Genomic DNA, 23,003 nt, shown 5'->3' with positions numbered 1-23,003 from the left:
GTTGCGAAATGCAAAGCATAACCACAACAAGATAGCCAAAATGGCTAAAGTAAATAATATTGACAACATCAAATAATTCATACAAATGGGGAAGAACTTTATCACACAAACATTTTTGGTGGAGACATGAAACAGTACAACCACTATGGATGACAATGCGGTAGCTTCTTTGAAAACAAGCATTCCAACTACCATCTAGTCCTCAATACGATAGTTATGACAAAGAAGTGAAAACTTAAGTTGGGCATGGTAGTACATGCCTGTAATCCCATCTACTCAGAAAACAGGTAAAAAAAGATTTGGCTTGAGCCAGTATAGATAAAATGATAGCAACATTCTCATCTCAATGAACAAGGTGGATGTGGTGTTTCACATCCAAAAGAACAATTCAACTTGTTAATGGGTTAAAGATTTGAACAGAGTAGTCACAAAGAAGATATATATGCATATATATAACATTTCATATATATAAATAAACAGCAACTGATATTTAGCATCATTAGTCATGAGAGAAATACAAATTAGAACCACAACAAAACACCAGAACAGTACTAGCCTATGAAGTGTAAGACCCTAAGTTCAAACCCCAGTACAACCAAATAAAAAGGAGTATTAAATTAGTTTTAATTTGCACACATTTAATGTGTGCAAATTAAATGTGTGCAAATTAAAACTAAATGTATTTCAAAGCATATCTTGAGTTTTTTTAGTATTTTTTAAAGAGCACACATTTTTATATAACTATGTAGGCATTTATGTCACTGAGTGATATCTGCAGTTTTTAAATGTTTATTATAAAGTATATGATTTTTCTGACACCTGACTGTACATTTGTAAGTACCCATAAATATACAAATACACATCTGTGGTTGACTCTACGTGTTTCTATGTGTGTATGTCACTCCAAAACAAGTGCATCTTGAAGTATTAAAACGCTGAGATTTTTTAAGTGGATTATATTTTTCCTATGGTTTCCTCCTCCTTTTCTTTTTCTTTTTTTTTTCCACCTTGGTGCCAAGTGCGGGGACAAAAGAACAAATTTCCTTTCATGACTTGGTGTTACTTTTAAAATTCAAAGGTGAACTGCTAACATAGTCTTAAAGGCTAAATAAAGACGGCACACAGAAGCATTGTGGGACTTCTTAGAAATCCAAGGTTCTGGCGGGCATCCTGTTCTGGTCCACAAGTGACCAAGGCCTGGGCCACATGAACGCTTGCAGCACAGGGACAGAACTACCTGCAGGCGCAGGACAAGCCATGTGACTCCTTTCACTGCACAGCCACAGGGTTCCGAAGAGAAAAAGCTCTCATTAGGGAATTCCAGGCAGCAGGATTGTTTCTAAGCATGCTTGGGTCACAGGAGCATCCTCATCCAAAGTGGAAAACTGAAGTATGGTTCACATTTACAAAGAACCATGAGATTTCAGGGGAACACAGTCAATCAGGCAAAACCCTTCAAAAGTAGTTACCAATTTGGTTAAATATTATACCAGACATGAAGGATGGGTGCTTGGATGGGCAAAGAAGTGAGCTCAACCAGCAGTCAAATGGCTGCCTGAGATGTCAATAGCCTCTACAAGTCAGAGAGGGAACTGTGGAAATATGACAGCGAGCTCGCCCATTCTGGCAAACTCAGCTTCTGCTTTATGTTTCACCCAAAAGACAGGCCCAGGAAGGAAAGAGGTTTCTATGCAAAGGATCGTTCTCCCAATTCTTCCTCCAGCTTAGGAGAAAACATTATAGGTACATTCAGGGGGCAAGTCTAAGATTCCTGAAGAAAAAGCTGTGGGTTTTTAATCCTTTTTTTTTTTTGTTTGTTTGTTTGTATCCCCCAAATAAAAAATAAGCTGGAAGGGGCTGGGGATATAGCCTAGTGGCAAGAGTGCCTGCCTCAGATACACGAGGCCCTAGGTTCGATTCCCCAGCACCACATATACAGAAAACGGCCAGAAGCGGCGCTGTGGCTCAAGTGGCAGAGTGCTAGCCTTGAGCAAAAAGAAGCCAGGGACAGTGCTCAGGCCCTGAGTCCAAGGCCCAGGACTGGCCAAAAAAAAAAAAATAATAATAAGCTGGGCACAGTGGCTCAAGCCTGTAATACTAGGTACTTGGAAAGCAGAGCTGGGAAAATCACAGTTCCAGGCTAGCCCAGGAATAAAAGTTGGCAAGATTCCATGTCAAGCAAGCAAGGTTGGGATGCAGTCATATGTACTTGTCATTCTCAGTGCCCTGAGGAAGCACGTACAGCACCATAGGCCAGGCAGGTCCACGCATACACAAAGACCCCCACATGGAAAACAGTGAACACAAAAAGAGAGTGGAGGGCTGGGAATATGGCCTAGTGGCAAGAGTGCTTGCCTCCTACACATGAAGCTCTCGGTTTGATTCCCCAGCACCACATATATGGAAAATGGCCAGAAGGGGCGCTGTGGCTCAGGAGGCAAAGTGCTAGCCTTGAGCAGGAAGAAGCCAGGGATGGTGCTCAGGCCCTGAGTCCAAGGCCCAGGACTGGCCAAAAGAATGAATGAATGAATGAATGAATGAATGAATGAATAAATAAATAAATAAATAAATAAATAAATGAAGTGGAGGGATGACTCAAGCTGGAGAGCACCTTCCTAGCAAGTGTGAGGCCCTGAGTCCAATCTCCAGCACCACCAAAATACGTCCATGCATATGACAAACGAAATACATGAACCAAAAACCCACTTGATTCGGTTCACTGACCTAGTGGACTCCCCATAGCACGCTGCCGTTGTGACGGTCAAAATGTAAGGGCTGTAGTTACATAAATGACATGTGGAATCTCTTCTCGAAAGACTTCCTTCCCTATTTAAATTAAGCCATGAACTACGGTCAGGAAGGTATCTTATGATAAGTATGTAAGTAAATAGAAGCCTAACCCAGATGTAAAATTTAGAAGACTTAAGCAGCTTAACTTAGCTCTTTCACATTTTTCTAAATGTCAAAATTTCTCACATCTCAAAGCAAAAAAAAAAAAGAAAGAAAGAAAAGAAAAGAAAGAAAGAAAGAAGAAAAAGGAGAAGAAGATCATTCAGGTAAGCATGACCATTTCCAGCTCTTTAATGGTCCACAGGGGTCATCCTTTATTCTGCTCCCCTGTAGTGTTGTTTTTATTTTTAACTTCCTCTGGCCATTTGGATTTAGATAACAATAACCAAGTACCTAAATTACATTACCTTAAACCTCAAAAAAAAAAAAATTCCACTGCCTAGCCAAAATACAAGACTCTGGTTTTTCATAAAATCATAATAGAAGATGCATGAAATATGCAAGTATTTCTTCACTTTTGCATAAAAAAACCAACCAAACAATTAAAGGTGTTATCTATGATGCTACTCCTTAATGACCTATAGGTAATAGTGATAATCTTGAAAAGTCAGTGCCTAGAAAGAAACTGTATTTCCTGATAAATTGTTTTCTTTCCTTTATTCCATCACGAGAGTTTGGGATTGTTTGTTGTCTGCTCTGAAGACTGTCTAAATTTGTTTCTTAATTGCAATAACTAGTCCATCTTTGGTACCTGATGCCTGTTTTCCTCTTTTATTTTCAAGCTATAATTCTTTTTAAAATTTCTGCTTTTTTGTTATTATCTTTAAGCAGTTGTACAAAGGAGTTGCCATTTAACAAAGCAGTTCATGAATACACTGCATCTTGATCAGAAACACCTCTCACCCATCCCTCCCACCTCTTCCCTCACATTCTTAATTTTGCAGGATGTACACTGATTTTTGGCCAGTCCTGGGGCTTGAACTCAGGGCCTAGGTACTACTTCTGAGCTAAGTACTATTTCTGAGCTTCTTTTTGCTCAAGATTGGGTCTCTTCCATTTGAGCTGCAGCTCCACTTCCACCTTTTTCTGTTTATATGATACTGAGGAATGGAACCCAGGGCTTTGTGCATGCTAGGTAAGCACTCTACCACTAAGCCACATCCCCTGTACACTGAATTCTTTTTTTTCCCTTTGTCAGAGTGATATACAGAGGGGTTACAGTTTCATACATAGGGCACTGAATACATTTCTTATGCAACTTGTTACCTCCTCCCTCATTTTCCCCCACCTTCCCCCACCCCACTTCCCTCCCCACTTTGAGTTGTGCAGTTGGTTTACACCATATAATTTTGTAAGTATTGCTGTTGCCTTGGTTTGTCTTTTTATCCTTTGTCTCTTGATTTTGATATTCCCTTTCCCTTCCCTAGTTCCAATACACGTATATACAATATCCAGGGTACCAAAATCAGTTACAGTGACATCAGGAGTTAAACCATGGGAAAGGAAGGCAAAAGAAAAAGGGCATATTTTCACAAGGTATGTTGAAAATAACAACAGTAACAAACCACTTGTTTCCATAACTTAGAGTTCATTTCATTTAGCATCATCTTATGTATTCATATGGACATAGCTATTGAGCTATTGTGATCTTCTGCTAGGATAATCCTAGACATTGTACACTGAATTCTTAACTGTGTTTCCTGTGCCTCTTCTCTTTTTCATTCATCTACCCCTCTCCCCTGGACTCCATCCCACCCTTTTTAAACACCTGCTCCCTGAAGTTTATTTTGTGGAACTTTGCCTTTGCCTTTCTATGATAAATAAAATAACACTATTTGAGTTCTCTCTTGAAACTACCATATTTCCATTTTGTATGCACTTACATACCACCCATCATATTTACTTACATGTTTAGAAGCTAACTCTAGTCAAGCTACAATTTTTATACATGCTTAATCATGTCACAGTGAAAGCACTTTAAATATATTTTGAAAGGAGGCAGAATTAATGCATGCAAATCTGGGTTCTATATAGTATTTCCTATTGAATTAGGAAATGACACAGTGCAGTTCCAGCTGCTCTAATTGCATTAGCAGGTGCACAAGAACCACTTGGTGATCTGTTATGACAAAAATTATGATTCAGAGGGTTTGGGAAAGCCTTAGTCCACACTTTGAGCAGGCAGGGTCTCAACGCCTACATTCTGCCAGCATGTGAATGGAAAGCCAGTTAGGAAGAATGAGTAGATATAGCCCTAAGAAATGAAGACTCTGGGTGTTGCTCTCTAAGTAACACAAACTAGAGCAAATGACATAGCCAGATGCCTGCTTCCATCTTTAAAATTCCAAAGGCCTGAAATCCATTGTCATTTTTAATTAGTTATAACTATTAACGAGTTCACTTTTTTTAAAAGTAGATTCTCACTAACTCGTTAGATAGCTTAGAATTCACATTGAAATAAAGTTCTAGTGGTTATTTTATTTAAGTCTTACTGTTTTAAGATTCTGAGAAGTCTTGGGATTCAAACTTTTAGAGATATTCAATGGAATGGAAAACATTGTCTTGGTGTGGTACGGCAGAATAGAGTCCCCCAAAGATGCCCACATCCTAACACACGTTAGGTTACACTGAAATTTGGGGAAGCTTCCATGAGTTCAAGCATTTTCTAAGCCCCTATTTTATTCTAAGTACTACTCTGAAGCCTCAACATACAAGGTCCTTTTGTATTTAATCAATGCTAGCTTTATTTTGATTCCTCTTATTACTTTCGGTAATATGGAGGTGATATGGAGAAGAATTGTGTAACTAGTATGCAGTAAATCAACACTGACTAAAGAGAATTCATCAGCTGTGATACTAAGACTTGAATATCACTTACTGTAATGTTTCCTTCCTTCCAAATTCCAGTAAAATGTATTCCTTCTCCAGGCCTGGGATTTTATGTAATAGTTTCTGAAATACTACACAGCAAAGATGAAGGCCTAGAATTCCCAGTGCTTAGCTGTGCTCAGTCTTTGTGAAGTCTGACATTGCCCATGTAATACATATGTATGTCTCCACATGCTTTCATGGATGAAGCACCAAAGCCCATATTTTGGTCAAAAGTAAAATCAACTAATCACCTATTTTGTTGTGTGTGTATGTGTGCGTGCGTGTGCACACATACAACCTGACACTTATATACAGTTAAAATTGGGTTTTTTTCCCCTAGGCCAGAGGCTTTAAACCAAGTATATTAGTTTTCTATTGCAGTAATAACAAGTTACCATAAATGTAGTGGCTCAAACAACTCATGTGTATTATATGACAATTCTGGAGGTCAGAAGTCCAAGACAAGTTTCACCGGATTAAAACCCATATCAGCAAGACAGTGTTTCTTTAGGAAATACTTTGACCTTTCCAGGTTCTGTGTGCTTCCCACATTCCTTGGCTCATGGCTTCCCCTCTGTCATTGTCTTCCACAGTCATGTCTTCCAACAGGCTCATCTCTTCTCATGGTTTTCCATTCTGCTTTTAAGGTCCCTGGTGATTACACTGGTCCTAACTGAATATTCTAGAATAATTTTCTTGCCTTCAGGTCAGTTGATTAACAACTTAACTCCATTTTGCGGTGTCACCTACGGCACCCACAGACTGTGGGCATGAGGATGTGGACACCGCTAGGGGGCAGGGGAGGGGCTGTATCCTGCCTACCATACCACAACAGTGTTTCTCTTTCCATGTCATGTTTTCAGAGGGTTTGGGGCTGACACTCTCTTAATACTAAGAAAAAAAGTTTTTGGAGAATAGCAATTTAAGATTACTGAAAGCAACAATGTATATTTCAGCTTCTGACCATGGGCTGGGATCCTCCTGGAATGATTCTCATGCCCAAAGAGAGAGATGAATATGGCTGGAATGGCCACAACCACAAGACCCATCTGTGCTGGGATATATTAGCCAAAGACTCCTGACTCCCACTGGAGTAAACTGATGCCACAGGAAATATAGAATCCCACTGCGGCCATCACGACTGCTTCTCTAACTCTGCAATTCAAGTTGGCCAGAATCGAGGCCCTCTTATTAAAATGCTGAGAAGCTAAAATGTTCCTCTAAACTTGCTCCAATAAGCTGAGAATCATTAAAATTTTCTGAAGCACTTGAAAATAAACCTTATTTGATGCTTAAAAAATACAAAACGTACAAAAAAATTAAAGTTAAGCAGGTAAGGTTTAGGAGCCTGCCATGCGGCAGGACTGACAGGTTGGCTGTTTCAGCAGCTGTTAGATGCTTAGGCTCTGAGAACTCTAAATCTTTCATAAAACAAAAAGTCACACCTCCATGGGTGTTTTTACAAATATTTCTCCCATGTCTGTTCTTACAAGAACTCTCTGTAAGAGAAGACAACTATTTAATTTCAATCAAGAGCAACAGAGTGTCAAAAATCTGAATGTTGGCTTAAAGGCCTATACAAACATAGGGCCAGATTTAAGTGCAAAACAATGTAAATGTTTTAAACTTAAACTCGTGGTCTATATGCTAGGGTAAGAATAAAGTAGTATTATGGCAAATATTGCCACTTAAGTCAGTCCAATTATCTGATGCTGAATTAGAAAGTACATGACTGCATATCAAACTAGCTCTAGTATGCTTCATGTCAAAGGTTATAATTCCTTCTGAAACTTGTGTCCTAACACACAGTTGGTAACGCCCACATGAGAAGTGCTCCTCTTTAATTTCTCATCTGTTGCCGTCCTTTAACACAAGGATATGACAGAGCAGGGCCCAAAGAACCTAGGGGTCACATCTTGACAATTCTCAAGTCATTCAGACAAAGGCCTTGATATAAAAGGACTTTTGCTCACAGAGCCCCTGAAAGGATTGTGGAGGGAAAATCTATGCACATATATTTAAATAGCACCTATGAATCTTTAACTTTTAGAAGGGACACAATTTCTGGTGCTCTGTATAAAGTATAAGTGATTTCTGTATCTATTTACTAGCATATCCAGGATGACAACAGATATCACATAACAACATATCAGGGTGATATCAGGTATGAGATACCAGCATGCAATGAATCTATGCAAAATGACTGCTATATCACTTAATTGGCAAAGCCAATTCTCATTGACAAACCAATCAATACTTGCCAGCAGCTAGCTTCTGTGTGCTAAGGTTAGACAGAAAAAACACAGCACAGAGCTGTGCTCCTTTGTTATGTGTTCCTTGTGTGGGTGAAGAGAGGAGAATGGGCAGGGAGCTATCATGTTCAGAGGCAAATGAGTTTCCAAAGAGCTGGAGTTGGGAGTTGAAAGTTGAAACCTTTGCAACACTGTTCCCTGGACAGTCCTCTGTGTTTAGAATTCTGAGGGAGAACTTGCATTCTTCTCTAAGGTATCTCATTTACTACAACTATAAGATGGTATTTCTAAAGGTTCTGACTGTATTTCTGTGAGCATATGATGTCTTTGAAGAGATCCTGAAACAGGAATCAAGTTCTCTTCAGTAACATAGAGTCCACAAAGATGATAACCTTTCTAGCTTGGCTAACCTTGAGTAGAATCTTGGACAGACTGCGCTAGCACACCAGGAATTGTACATTTTCTCTGAGTCCTTTGGAACTTCCCAGCTTCTGCTTGAGCCTTCTGTCTGTGGTTAATAATCTTCTAGTTTGTGTGTGGCGTTTCAACACAAAAGTCACCACCTTGTGTTTATATTAGTGACCTTTCACCCTTTTAACCAGGTACCACTATCTAAATATGCCAAGAAGAACTGGCCATGCAAACGTACTTGGCAATAGAGACATTCAAAGGACAGTCACTCTGGAATGTACCTAGAAAATCTCGCCTCCCTTCTCCCCTCCATTTCTAGGAAAAGATTAAAAGTAAATTACTGACAATGGGCAGGATGCAGATGGCAAAGAAGATAACTTTATTGGGTGCTTTCTCTCCCTTAGCTGGAGGATTTGGGCGAACTGGGGCAAAGCTCCAAGTGACCATTAGACAACACTGCTTCCTTTAGGTGCTGCTCGTTCATAACGATGACAGGTGCTCTAAAAAGCACCTGGTGGGCAAAGGAGACTGAGGCCACTCAGGATCAAGGGCATCCGATGCTTTTTGGCAACTGAAGAATCTTCCCTCTGAGAGGCAGGTCTGTGTCCCCACTCCAAAGAGCCCGTCACCTGGCTCTGCCCCACCTCCATTTACCAGGTAACCGGCGGGTGGCTCCGAAGCTGCCAAAGCCAGGCCTGCTGGCTCACCGCACACAAGACCCGAGCGCAGGGTGCTGTGTGCTGCTGGCGCGCAGGCGCGCAGGTGCTCGCACCCCCAAAACGCAGTCACCCCGGTGCCGGATGAGTGGATAGAGGAAGGAAGGGGAGGGGACGGCCTTACCAGATCAATGAACGTCAGGAATTTCCAGCTCCCTCCGTAGGTCTGATGCGAGGGCATTTCGATGGCCTTGTAGTTGCACAGGATAGAGCAGTAGGATAGCAGGATGGCCACCCGCAGCACCTGGCACGGGACGAGCGCCATGTTCACCAAAGGCCTGGACAGGCGGGGCCCGGCAAAGGGCGAGCCGGGCGCGGGGGAGCAGGAGGAAGGGGGAGGGGGGGGTGCCGTGGGAACCGGCCGGGGCGGGGCAGGTGGGGTGGGGCGGGGCAGGAGGGGCGGGGGCTGCGGCGCGCGCCCCGCGGGACCGGCGCGGCCTGGAGCACGCGCGCGCGCAGCGGACCTGCGGGGGCGGGGCGCGGCTTGCTAGCGCTCTCGGGGCCGGCAGGGGCGTGGCGTCATCTCTTGCGTCATCTCCGTCATTCTGCTGCTGTCTTTGCCCGCTCCCCCTCCCCCGCCCCTCCCCCGCCCCACCCCGGGAGACCCGGTCGGGGGCGCCCCCTAGGCATCCCGGAAAGGGACGGGCGGCCCTGGAGTGCCAGCCAGCCTCAGGATCTGAGACTGAAGCTGGTGACAGCTGCCGGGCCTGAGGGCACTGGGCCATCGGGGAGGACCTGGGATCCAAGGAGGGGACCCCTGCATTGAACTTGGCTGCTTTGGGGGAATTGCTTTTGGCCTAGGGAGGAGCTCCGTGCACTGGGGCGCACGCCCAGGAGCCAATGAAGGTGTCAGCCTGGTGAGGCCGCACGGAGCTAGCCTTCTGGGACTCGCATTGTTTGGAATACCGTAGGGTTTTTTTTTTTTTTTCCTTGTTGACAGATGACTGTTGATGACCCTGAAACTCCATATAAATTCAGATTTGAGGATGCGGGCTACCCCGCAATTAAGGAAGGTTATGAGTATCACATCAGTACCTAACATGACATAGAGTGTGAACACTACACAAGAGTTTTTATCAACATTAACCTACGAAGCAAAGAGTGCCAGGTAATATATTTTCTGCTACAAGATTGCATTCAACTAAAACACAAATCATTCCTAGACTGAATGGAAAACCCAATGTGAGAGGAACTGAATACAAATCTTTCCTGAGTGGGTTAAATTGATTTTGCCTTCTGGCTTGTTTATTCTATCCCTACATTGCCACGTCAGAGCTTAACGGGAGGAAAACAAAATATAAACTGGATTCCCTCTACCTTCCAGTAAATGTTGTCACACTGAACTTGCATTGGTTTGTGGGCGGCAGTTTTTCTTAAAAAAAAAAAAATCCTGATCATATTTCAACCAACCAGATGCTGGGTCAGGTTATGAAATGACCACATAGGCATTTCCTGTGGAACCATTTAAAACAGGTGTTCTCTCCAAATAGTGTCTGAGTCAGAGGATGTGGAGTGAAGGTGGCTGAGAGAACACAGTGTTAAAGAGAAAGGAGCAAATCATGAGTGTCCTCTTGCTTTCCAACCCATCTCTAAATCAAAAAGATCTATCAGGTCTGCAGAAAATAATTCTTTCTTGATAATTTATAGTCATATTATCATGTGAAAAAGTTGGGTCTACTTCTGTGTCTTTTTACACATTCATAAGACTGTAAAAAAAATAGATCTATGTATCTTACTACTAAGACCTTAATAAACTTTTCTTTTTGCAGTAGTAGCTTTTGAAATCAGGGCCTTACACTTTGTTGGCAGATCTTAGCCTCCTAAGTTCCTAAAGTGTGAGCAAATGTTCCCAGGTGTCTTGATAAATGATAATGTTATTTCCCTAAGATGAATCTATCTTTCCTGAGTTAGATTTTAGATAATCATTGTTGAGATCCCCTGTTACAAAATAACATTTTTCACAAAGCCATTTAGCAGTTTTTCTGGGGTCAGTTTTTTGTTGTTGTTGTTGTTGTTTGTTTTTGGTAAATACTTGTGTTTTGAACCTCTATCAATATGTTTGTTTTTGTTGTTTCATGATTTTCTAACCATGATGAGAAGTTTTATATCCTATAAAAAGATATATTTTACATAAACCTGGACTGAAACACTACTTCATGAGAATGTCTGTGTAGCATTTTTAGAACTTGATCACTATTTGTTAATGTGTCCAGTGCTTCTCTCTTTGCTTTTTAGCCCATGTCTAATCATCTTGGTTGTTTTTTACAGGTATTCCTTGTGGAAATCATATTAATCTAGATGTTATAATTTAGAATGTAAATAGTACAATTAAAACTTCACTTTTGCCAGGAGACACTGGAGCACACTTGTAATCATAGTTACTTTTAGCAGGCTGAGATCTGAGGAATGTATCTGGAAGCCTGGCTGGTGAAGAAAAGCAAGATGTTGGATTAGAGGTGTGGCTCCAGTCATAAAGCACCAGCCCTGGACATAAAGAAAAGCAAGAATGTAAGGCTTTGAGTTCAAGCCCCAATGCCAACACAGAAACAAAAAGAATTTTATTTTTCCTGAACATTTTATAGAGTATTCCCTTGTACTCCTTTTTATTGACATTGTATACATTATTCCTCTTTAAGTATTTACGAGAATTTCACAGTTGTTTGAGTGTGTACCATTTTCATCTGCAGAACAACCATCCACATGTCACTTGTTTTTAACATATCTATATGTCACTTTCCCACATTTTCATCCTACCACACAATTGTGAAATGAAGGAAGTGAAGTCTTGTCTAGTTGCGTTTCACAGATGCCAGTAAATATAAGACTCACCAAAGGAAGTAATATAAGATTCTGTTTTAGCTTTTAGTTATACTAATTTCTTACTCTTAGATTACATTAGGTTTGAAGATATTCTTTCATATGTGCTTTGCAAAACAGTTACCAACTCTTCAGCTGTGTGTGTGTGAGTGTGCACAAGTGTGCACGTGCTAGAAGGCTAAAGTTGTCTGACATACTGATAATAAATCTGTTGATTCTGGAAAGAACAGGATTCCTTTGTCTCCTTTGACTTGTATTCCAGAAACTTACTTCATAATAACCATAGCTCTTACTTTTAAATTCAGGAGCATAGCCTCAGAGCATTTGCTTTTTTATTTTTTTCCAGTCCTGGGACTTGAGCTCAGGGCTTGAGCACTGTCCCTGGCCTCATTTTTGCTCAAGGCTAACACTCTACCACTCGAGCCACAGTGCTTACTTCTGGCGTTTTCTGTGTATGTGGTGCTGAGGAATCGAACCCAGGGCTTCATGAATGCTAGGCAAGCACTCGACTATGAAGCCAGCATTTGCTTTTTATTGACATTTCTTCTGATGGTACATAAAATAAGCTAGATGAGATATGATCTGTATATTGATTTGCATCATATAAACTTGCATGCTCTAAATTTAATGAGAATTTTCTATTACTTAAAATTTGTAAAGCATAACATTTGATAATTGAATAGCATAACATCATGTGAACATATTCCTTGGCGCTGGATATTTAGATTTATTCCAGTCTGTTTTTTTCTATTTTGATGCACTATGTTTCTTGCTATTGTTTGTTTCCAGTCTTTTTTCTTTCAACCACTAAGACACTGTAATGGCTGTATTTTTTTTTTGAGAAAGCCACTTTTTAAGAACTAATTGGAGCTTAAAGCCAGTTAAGAAACCACACTTTTAGAACGTTGCATGGTTTTATGTTTGTATGCATTTGCCTAAACTGAGGTTCCAGTTCTTTTGCTCTGATGGGCAGTTAGGAAAGGTTAAATGAAAGAAATATGTAAAAGTTGCTCATTTCCTACAGTTGATGCTTTTATGCTCATTATAGCTTCTAAAAACATTGCCTTAGCTACCTAATGCAATGCCAATTCATTTAATTAGAGTTTTTTTTCTTTTGCTCTTTCCAAGGAAGAGTTGTTTGTTGTTGTTGTTCACATGCCAAATGAACAGATTTACTGACTTCAAAATGGACTACGTTGGCTATAAAGAACTCTGCAAAGGTATGAGGTGTCTAAATGCGAGGAACCCACTGGAGGGCTGTTTAAAAGCTTTAAGAAGTAGTGGCTACACGAGTCGTCAGTGTGGATTTCAAACAGATCTGAAACATCCACTTTACTCCCTAGTGCTGACAGTGAGTTAGCCACTGGTGCTCACCTTGCCGGAAACACTTGCTTCCCATACAGGTGTCCAGAGCCTGTACCACCCGCACAGACTGGATGTTAAAGGTCATGTTATCAGGCCGTCCTTCTTTGGGACTTCGGATGTGAACTTCCTGCTCCAAAAGACCCGCTTGGATGGCTTACTGATGATTCAAACTCCACATGTATACTCTGTACTCATTATTTCCACCTCGAAAACTCTCTTCCCTTAAGTATTTCTAGTTTCCGAAGACAGCACCCACCTGTGGTGTTATAAATAGCAGGGCAGAGCCAAATGGTCTGGCGATACCAATCTTACATCCCCGAAGGCATGGATGATGGCGATATGCCACCAGAATTCTGTTGAGAAGGCTAGGATGTACGATTTGAAATGTTTTTATAAGCTTCTTTGGTGAGTGGCCGTGACTACTGAGACCTCATAAACATTCTAGAGGAAGAGTGGACGGCTGCTGAGGACTCCCTCCACACAAACCCCTCAATGGGCACCCGAGTTCTGTTTCACAGAGGGCAATATCCAGAATTTGGGGTGCAAAACAATATTGTTCTGGAGAGCAGATAATACATGGGTCACCATTGCTGGAAGAACCATGTCCTTCTCTGCCTTTAGTGTCTAAAGTGTTGGATAAATATTTAAAAGATATGACTAAGGGCAATGTGTGTATGTATGTGCATATATATATTCACATTTTCATGTCTTTGTTAAAACATACATTTAATTTAAAAATAAAAAAGTCTTTCCAGTCCTAAACTCAATCCTTCAGACACCAGGCATACACCATAATTAAGTAGAAATAGAGGTAAGTAATAAAGTATGACCCAGTCTGTGAAAAACTAAAACAAATGTAATTTCATCTTCAGGAAAGGTATTTCAGTTTAAATGTATAAAAATTGGCTAAGAATTGTAGGGGATGGCTATTCCTTTAAGACCTGGGACTGCTTGGCTACCATCCCCTCCTACCCCCTTCTGGGTTCTACCAGAAGAGATAGCAAACCAGCCCCGCCTTCCACGTGTGATATGGTAATGGCACCAGGCCAAGCCCAAGAGGGCCGTTCAGTGGGCCGCAATCTCCACCTGTAGAGGAAGTTCTGTGACATCATCATGATGAGCAGCTTGTCAGCCTATCACTAGTATGCAGTTAGTCCCTCCCCTTCCTGCTGCCATTACTGTTATATAACCCTACCCCTTGAGTAAATCCGATGGGAGTTCCAGAAGCTCACCACACTCGCCGTCCTGTGTTGTTCTTTAAGGGACTGAGGGGAGGAGGGGCGTCTCTCGACTACACACCCCTAAGGTGCACACTGGGCCACACTCCAGCTTTTCCGCCTGGCGGGATGGGGTGCGACACGCGCGAGGGTGAAGAGGGGAACCCGACAAAGAATGTTGAAAGGGATGACATTGATCCAGATGCATTGTGTTCATAATCTGCTTTGTTAAATGGCAACTCCTTTGTAGAACTACTAAAGATAACAAATAAACAAATAAATATTGGGTGTCCTGGCTCACTTTGTGTTGTTATAAGCTTCAGGGGTGGGGAATGTCTGACCTCTACCTGCAAAATTATTTAGTACCTGACATGACATTCATCTATGCTTCACATTGTCTCCCCAAGTCTGTCTGCCTGTGTTGATAATATTATATTGCCTATAATGATATTCCAAATACCCAAGTGGCCTTTAGTAAAATAAAGGTTCCTCCCCCTGTGAGAATATGACACTGTGTTTCCTGCCTCTATTCTTGAGTGGTCAGGATACTCTTATCTCTTTCACTAGAATGAACTTGCTAAAAATTCAATCAGATATCTTCTCTCCTTACAAATAGTCAGCCATTTCCTATGGCCTATAGGAAATCTCATTCCTTTAAGATGATATTTAATGTTCTCCATCAGTTACCTAACTTTCACCTGGTTTTCCAACTTCTGTTAGTGCATCTTTTTAACTATCTATTATGCTATCATAAGAATGGTTGATTTTCCTCTAGAACTCAACATGTACTTTCACTCTTCCCTGAGGCACTAATGATTCATAGCATCTGCCTGTCTAGTGAAAGTACTCGTCCCTCAAGGTCCAGCTCTGACTAAAATGCTACCAGGAGGCTTGTATTTGCACACTACTTTGCCAACTGGGATGTACAATTAATTTTATTGTCAAGGTGATGTACAGAGAGGTTACAGTTACATATGTAAGGTAGTGAGTACATTTCTTGTCATACTTGTTACCCTCTCCCTCATTTTTATCCCACCTTCTCGCCCTCCTAACCAATTTCCAACATACTGTCTTGTGAGTATCACTGTTCAACTATTTGTTTTAAGTTACTGGAAAACTCTAAAGAGCTACAATTTCCCAAAAGTGCTCTTGGCCCCCATATTATTTAGCTAAAGCACCACCCGATGGGTGGGTAAATGTATAATGGAATTCCATGTGACCACAGAAGGAATGAAAACTGTCATTTTAGCAAAATGGAGGAAACTGGAGAACATTATGCTAAGTGAAATGAGCCCACTAGAGACAAATATCGAACGTTCTTACAGATATGTAAAAACTAAAATAACCGCTGGTCTAAAGAAGAAGAGAGGAAAATAGTGATGACTAGAAGCTAGAGAGACCAGGGAGAGGAGACAGAGGGTATTAAAGTACAGAGAGAAGAAATAAATTCTAATGAGTTCTACAGGACAGCAGGCTGAATAGTTTGCAACAATTACAGAGAGCAGTTCAAACTGTCCAAATACAAGAAAATGCCAAAGAAGATATAAATGCTAACTACTCCTCCATCCCTCCCTCTCTCCTTCCTTCCTTCCCTCCCTTCCTGTCCCCTTCCTTCCTTCCCTCCCTCCCTCCCTCCCTCCCTTCCTCCCTTCCTTCTTTCCTTCCTTCCTTCCTTCCTTCCTTCCTTCCTTCCTTCCTTCCTTCCTTCCTTCCTTCTTTCTTCCTTCCAGGTCCTGGTCTCTGTCCTTGAGCTTATTCATTCAAGGCTAGTACTCTACCACTTTGAGCCACAGCACCTGGTTTTCTGGTGGTTAATTGGCTTTGAACCATGATCCTCAGATGTCAGCCTCCTGAGTATTTAGGATTACGGGCATGGATTACTGGCACTGGGTATTCTCTTTTTTCTTTCTTTTTCATTATCTTTAAGTAGCTATCATTTAACAAAGCAGTTTGTGAATACAATGCATCTTGATCAATGTCATCCCTTTCGACCTTCTCACCCATCCCTCCCTTACCCACCCCTTCCTTCACTCCTTAATTTTGTAAAATATACTTTGGATTCCCATCTGAATCCCCCCCCTTCTCTTCATTTGCCTACCTCTTTCTCGTTGGCCATACCCCACACCTTTCAAGTACCTACTTCCTTGTATTTATTTTGTCAAACTTTGAATTTGCCTAAGGAATTATACTATTTGAGTTCTCCATTGAATCTACCACATTTCAGTTAATACATTTTTGTTCATTTGCATATTACACAACATAATTTTTCTTACTCATCCTAAACATATATACAAACCAAATAATTAAAATCACTCACACAAACCAATTATAACACTGAACCAGGCTCACTAGACAAAGCTGAATTCTTCTTTATAACAATTTAGAACACATACACTACAGAATGTTTTCTCTCTAATGTCTAAGTACACTTTCATTTTTTACAGGCTCTCTTTACAATCTTAGTTAACATTTTATAGGTATTCTGCTTTACTGGTTTTACTATGTTGTTTATTTGATACTATGTTTCTGTTTCTCCAGGGACATGAAAAGTTTTCTATCTCATTCAAGAATTTCAAAAGGCAAGGAGATCAAGAAGGCAGAGCAAAATACACTTAACCTTGTCATTAAGAAGCTTGATTAAACCTTTGCTTGTCCTCAAAGGATAAGCACAAAGCGAGCCACAACTAGACAACTAGGAATGAAACAGAAGACTGGATAAGTCTTAAAATCAATGCGGGAGGGGGGGTTAGAAAGACACATTACCTAAAAAAAATTTAGCAAAAAAAAGTAGCTTTTTGATGAGGATAAAAGAAATTACAGGCATCTCAGTACTAACTAAAGTATAGAGAAAAACCAAATGCTGACCAATTAGAAAAACAACTGAGAGCAAAGGAAAAACAAAAACAGAGAGAAACAAAATTGAGATACTTTATTGCCAGTAGACCTACTTCCAAATGGTGAAGGTAATTCTTGTGGCAAAAAAGAACATGGAATTTGGAACATGAGGAGAGAATGAAGAACTCTAGATGTGCTATTATGTGAGTAATTGGAAAGAGCCTATGAAATACGGCCATGCAATGTGAGGTGTAAAACACATTTAGAACTAAATGTGTAATGACTATAACATAAAAGTCAGGAAATGGATAAATGAGCTGGTGGCTAAGGTTCTAGCAGTAACTGAGAAATAGTAAAATTAGAAATTGCATAAAAGTTGTTATTTCCAGAGTAATCATTAATAGGAGAGGAAAACAAGAGCAAAGGAGCCAGGTACCCATGGCTCAAGGCTGTCATCCTAGCTACTCAGGAGACTGAGATCTGAGCATCATGGACAACTTGGACAGAAAAGTCTCCTTGGGACTCTTATATCCAATTGACCACTCGAAAACCGAAGTGACACTGTGGCTCAAAGGGGTAGAGCACTAGCCTTGAGCACAAACAAGCTCAGAGACAGTGCCCAGGCTCTGTATTCAAGCCCCACAACCCAACAAAAAAAGTATCCCGACAAAAAAAATGTATATTCAATAAGGTATAATCAATATTCAGTCTATAGATAATAAGAACAAAGATACTGGGCCCACTGGGAAAACATCTCCACTCTTAAGACAGCTGATTATTGACCTTATTTCCCTACTGTCTGGTAACTTAACAGGTTCAGATTCTGAGGATAAGAAGGTATACCTCTGTGGGGACATTTTCCTGCCTGCCAAAACTTTTCTTGTACAACTGTCTAAGTAGATAAGAAATGTTAAGTTATGAAAGATTTTAATTACTCAACTTAGAAATTTTTATTAAAATCAATAAAGTGTTCTATAACCAATGTAAAAACATTTATTATCATTAATCATCTCTAGATAACAAAATCTCACCAAAAAATAGAAAGCACACTGACATGCTGTTGCTTTTTTCTACCACCCCCAAAACCCTTAACTGAAGTACCCTAAGAATAGATAGCAAATTAACAAATAGAACCTCTGAGAAGACAAAAAATAGTGTTCCAGGGAGTAAAAACTGTGATAAATAACTAAAAGATGAAAAAAGAAGAGAAATTGTTTGACAACAGAAAGTATTCATGAAAAGCCCTGGGTTGAGAGATATACTGAGCAGAGAGTTTACAAATGAATTGGGGAATACGGGACGTAGCTAGGTAGTAGGGCATCTCTCTAGCATGTGCAAGGTCCTAGGATTGATTCCCCAGGAAAACAAAAAAAGTAAAGGAGGGAAGGAAGGGGGAGAATGAGTAGCAGCAGCAGCAATGGAAAGACAGAAGATAAAGTGGTTACTTGGGGGAATCCAGAAACAACAGCCAAATGAATCAGCTTTCTGTATGATTTTCACATTGTCAAACAGGAAGCAGCTTGCAAGTAAAAGCAATGCTCATGTCTTCATGACAGCAATGCACACAATATTTCCACTGGTGTGTTTGTCCTGGTAATAGTTTACAACCAAAGATAACAGAAGTTAAGTGGACATACAACAAAACCAATACTTAGGGCTGTTACTAGGGAACTGGCTAAATAAATCCCAATACAACTATGGAATGGAATAGTATGAAACTATTAAAAAGATAGGAATGATCGGCATCTACTGAGGTAGAAAGATTCTCCATGTAAAATAGGAAATAGAAAAGCAATTAGAAGTTACACATATGTACACAGTCTGGTGGATTTGGAATAGATTTATATAAATGTCCACAGTCAAAAGGCTAGAGGAATATATGATGACAATTTTCTCTTAGCAGTGATGTAGGAATAGGGTAGATATTTTCACTTTTTCTTCGTTTGAATATTTTAAAGACATTTATGTTATTTAAAAGAAGAAAAAAGAAAGTCAATAACTACATAGTACACATATATAGTGCAAATCACAAATGAAAAAATCTATGTAGTAGAGAAGTGAAAAAAAATGCACACCTACTTCTAGCTTATCTGAATAGAAGAAACTTTTGGCAAGAAAGTAACTTGGGTTAATTGTGTATCTCTGGAGCAGTGCCTCTTAGTAGCTTCTCCACAGATAGATACCTCTGGGGTTCTATCTCTGGACAGATTGATGGAGGGGCCAAAGGACTTTATCTCTGATTAGGGTACCAGTGTGTGGCGCCAGAGAGTCACTAAGCCCCAAACCAAAATCAAGAACCATAACAAGGTAGTGCCCTCCAACAAACCCACAAACCCATGTCTAATAATAATCTGACTCATCACACCATTTTCAATCACCTCTAAATACTTCTCATCATGGTTCCATGAACCATCACTGAAAGTCTTGTGAGGTGACAGCCAGGACTATGAATTAAAGCAACATTAGCATAGTTTTGCCTCACAGGGATGTTGGTAGATTGGAAGAGAATCTCTAAAAGCACAGAACCCAACTTTAACGTAGGAGGACATCAAACTTGTAGGGAATGGAAAGAAGACTGGAAATAAATGCTGGTAGTTCCCTTGGAAACAGAATACTTTTAATAGAAATTCCCTCCCAGAAGACTGTAGCAGATAGACTACAGCCACAAAATAAGAAACTTTCCAGAATATACAAGCAAGCATATTTCTTTCTACAAGTAACAGTATATCTTTATAGCATCACCTTCAAGGCTAACAAATTTCCTCTCCTTTACTGTTTTATAACTCTTTGGAGAGATGATTTAAAAAAACAGCACTGTTTACACTCCTAAAATTTTAGAGCACATATATACTTGGAAAATGGTATTTGATGGGCAAAATCCATATGGTAGTAAAAAAAAATTTATAAATTATTAACTGGATAGCACTTTTATCTAAGTAAGAGAATCATGAATTTTGCTCAGCATTTCCTTTTAAAGAAGTTATAAAGTTAAGCTGTAAAAGGAGTCATGACATCCTGCTGGAACAATGGATGATAAAGTCCAGGCAAATAGCTATTGGCACAAACTTGTCTATCTCCATATAGTAAGGGAAATTTCAAGAGCAACTGCAAGCAAAGTACTTTTTATAGAGTGAAGGCAATGTGCAGTAAAATGTGCATTTGCCTGGGAAATAGACTACTGGATGTAGGCCCAGTTTGGGTATTTATTTATACATACAAGTGCTTAGCTCATCTTGGGCAGCCTCTCAAAACTCTGACCCGCGATTTCTTTATCAAAAGAACAAATTGACCCCTATGGTCTCTAAGGTATGACAGCTCTAATTGTCAAATATAAAGGTAGATTTTCAACAAAACAGAGCAGGGTAAACACACAAACACACACACTTCCAGGTAGCTACTACCCAGGCATTTGATAAATAGAAGGTTAGAATATAAAGGAACCAATTCAAGTCTATTAAAATTAAAGTTCATAGAAATAAGGGAGATAGAGAAGGAAAGAATAAGAAAAGGAGAGGGGGGGAAGAAACAGGAGATATAAAAGAAGGAAGTGAGGGAGCTAATTACAAAGTAACTGGAAGTTTCAATGTAAAAGAATATTTTATACATCTGTGCATCTCAAATTGGTGAAAGTAATTCTTGGATTGATTTAGAGTCTATTTTTTAAACAGTAATGAGTTGAATATTTATGTCTCTCCTTAATTCGCTTTAGGAGGTGAAGCCTTTGGGAAGGAACTATGTTATGAAAGCTAAATCCTCATGAGTGAGATTAGTATTCTTAGAAGAGAAGATTGAATAGACCCTTCACCCCTTCCATACAGGAGAAAACAGTGAAAAAATTACCATCTATGAACCAGGGTGTGAGATGGCACATTCTTTTTGGAGCTCTCAACCTCCGGAACTATAAGTAAATTTCTGTAGTTTATAAGCTGCATAGCTTTTGGTGTCTTTGCTGTGGCAATATGAGTAGACTGAGAGTATGAAGGCAAATGGGTCAGTTTGGGTCTGAGTATTCAGTTCACTGGGAAAGCACATGCACAACACCCTGAGTTTAATCCCTGCTGCTGTAAAAGAGAAAGGGAAGATTTACATAAGATATGTACATAAAATGCATGTTGTTATGAAAACATCAGAATATGTTTTGCTGTATTTATATATGTATATTAATATATATGTGTATATATGACTTGTACTAAAACTGGAGAAAACATCACCACGATAAACTCAGGGCCTACATCTTGGTTTATAAAACTATTCTTCAACCAAAGGACTTGGGCCCCTTGGTGGGTTGGTGGGGACCTAATTCTAGGTCAAAGATTGAAAATATACAAGACAAATATGGAGTAACATAAAATTGGATATGTTCAAGAAAGCCAAATGAAGATGAGACTATGCCAAAGGGACACTTGAACTAATACCAAGGATTCCAAATGGTAACACAAAGAGCACCTGGAACAAGAAAAATATATCCTATTATCCCCCAAAGTACAAAATGAAGACCCATGAGTACATTTTGATATAAATAAATGATTGAATATATAATACAGACTAATTTCAAATATATGATGTACATACTTTACACTCAAGGGCATAAAGAACAACCTCTAGCCCTTAAGTATGGGCTGTGTATAGTGACTTTGTTAGAAAGAATGACAGAAGAAAGTCACCTCCCAGTGAAGAAAGCTTAAGAACACTACTCTTGCCATGAGATAAACCTTAATATTGCTGATTAACCATGATGATAGTATGTATTCTGGATATGATGTGATGAGGACAGTGTTGTCCCTCTGTGTTCTTCCCCAAACCTCACAACCTCTATCTAAGAAACAAATCATCAAAGTCCACATTCAGTTGCTCAGAAGTGCCAAGATCACCAAAAGAAATCTAGGTCTGAGAAAATGATGGCATCCTAGATTGGACACAAAACCTAAGGCCCTTTGAATATCTATCTGTCTTTCTATCTATCTACATCTATTATATATAATACTGTATATACTATATTCATATGTAATGATTGGTTATACAGATAACACTACTGAATGTTAGCTTACAGTTTGTAAATACATGACTGGACTTGCAATTGGAGAATTTACTAGAGTTTAGATATATCCCATGCCAGAGGTGAGAAATGGTTCATCAGTGTAGCTAACATCCACCCAATCAATTCTTTGAGATTATATAGAATAACCCAACAGGAGAATTTGGGGAAACAATAAACCCAAAGTAGAAAGGGTCTTCAGATGAGTAAAAACTAACATAAAAATGTGAAAAGGCAAGGAAATTAACATCTTCAATGGCCAGAATGATAGCAAAGTAATTATATACTGATTTCAAACAAAAGATAGTAAGAATGTTCAATGAAATAAAAGGGTACATTTTAAAACAATTATACATATTCAGAGATAATATACACAAACAACTAAAAAAATTCAACAAGAATTTAAGTGAGTAGCTAAATGGATATAAAATAAATATAAACAGCTAAAGGAAGTCAATAAGAACACAGCTAAATAGCTAAAAGAAGTAAATATATGTACGTATATATATATACATATATACGTATATATGTATATATATGTATATACATATACGTATATATGTATATATGTATATATGTACGTATGTATATGTGTATATATATGTGTATATATGTATATATGTATGTATATATATGTATATATGTACGTATGTATATATACATATATACATACGTACATATATACATATATACA

At 39.5% G+C, this 23,003-nt stretch overlaps 1 protein-coding gene across 2 annotated transcripts in view; it reads right to left on the bottom strand.

Moving 5' to 3' along the window:
- The window catches only part of Aig1 (androgen induced 1), a 210,876-nt gene extending 201,503 nt beyond the window's left edge, over positions 1 to 9,373 (bottom strand). Inside the window, exon 1 of one of the 2 annotated variants that reach the window (XM_048354212.1) lies at positions 9,165 to 9,373. In XM_048354212.1, the coding sequence (XP_048210169.1) occupies positions 9,165 to 9,305 (141 nt within the window). In that variant the 5' untranslated portion in view covers positions 9,306 to 9,373. The remainder of the gene's footprint in view (positions 1 to 9,164) is intronic. The other variant, XM_048354211.1, reaches the window with a different exon arrangement.
- Positions 9,374 to 23,003: the final 13,630 nt, after the last annotated feature.

This window comes from Perognathus longimembris, chromosome 9 (genome assembly GCF_023159225.1).
Source record: "Perognathus longimembris pacificus isolate PPM17 chromosome 9, ASM2315922v1, whole genome shotgun sequence".
Lineage (NCBI taxonomy): Eukaryota > Metazoa > Chordata > Mammalia > Rodentia > Heteromyidae > Perognathus > Perognathus longimembris.
The sequence above is the reverse complement of the archived record's forward strand: the minus strand, read 5'-3'. Positions and strand labels throughout refer to the sequence as shown.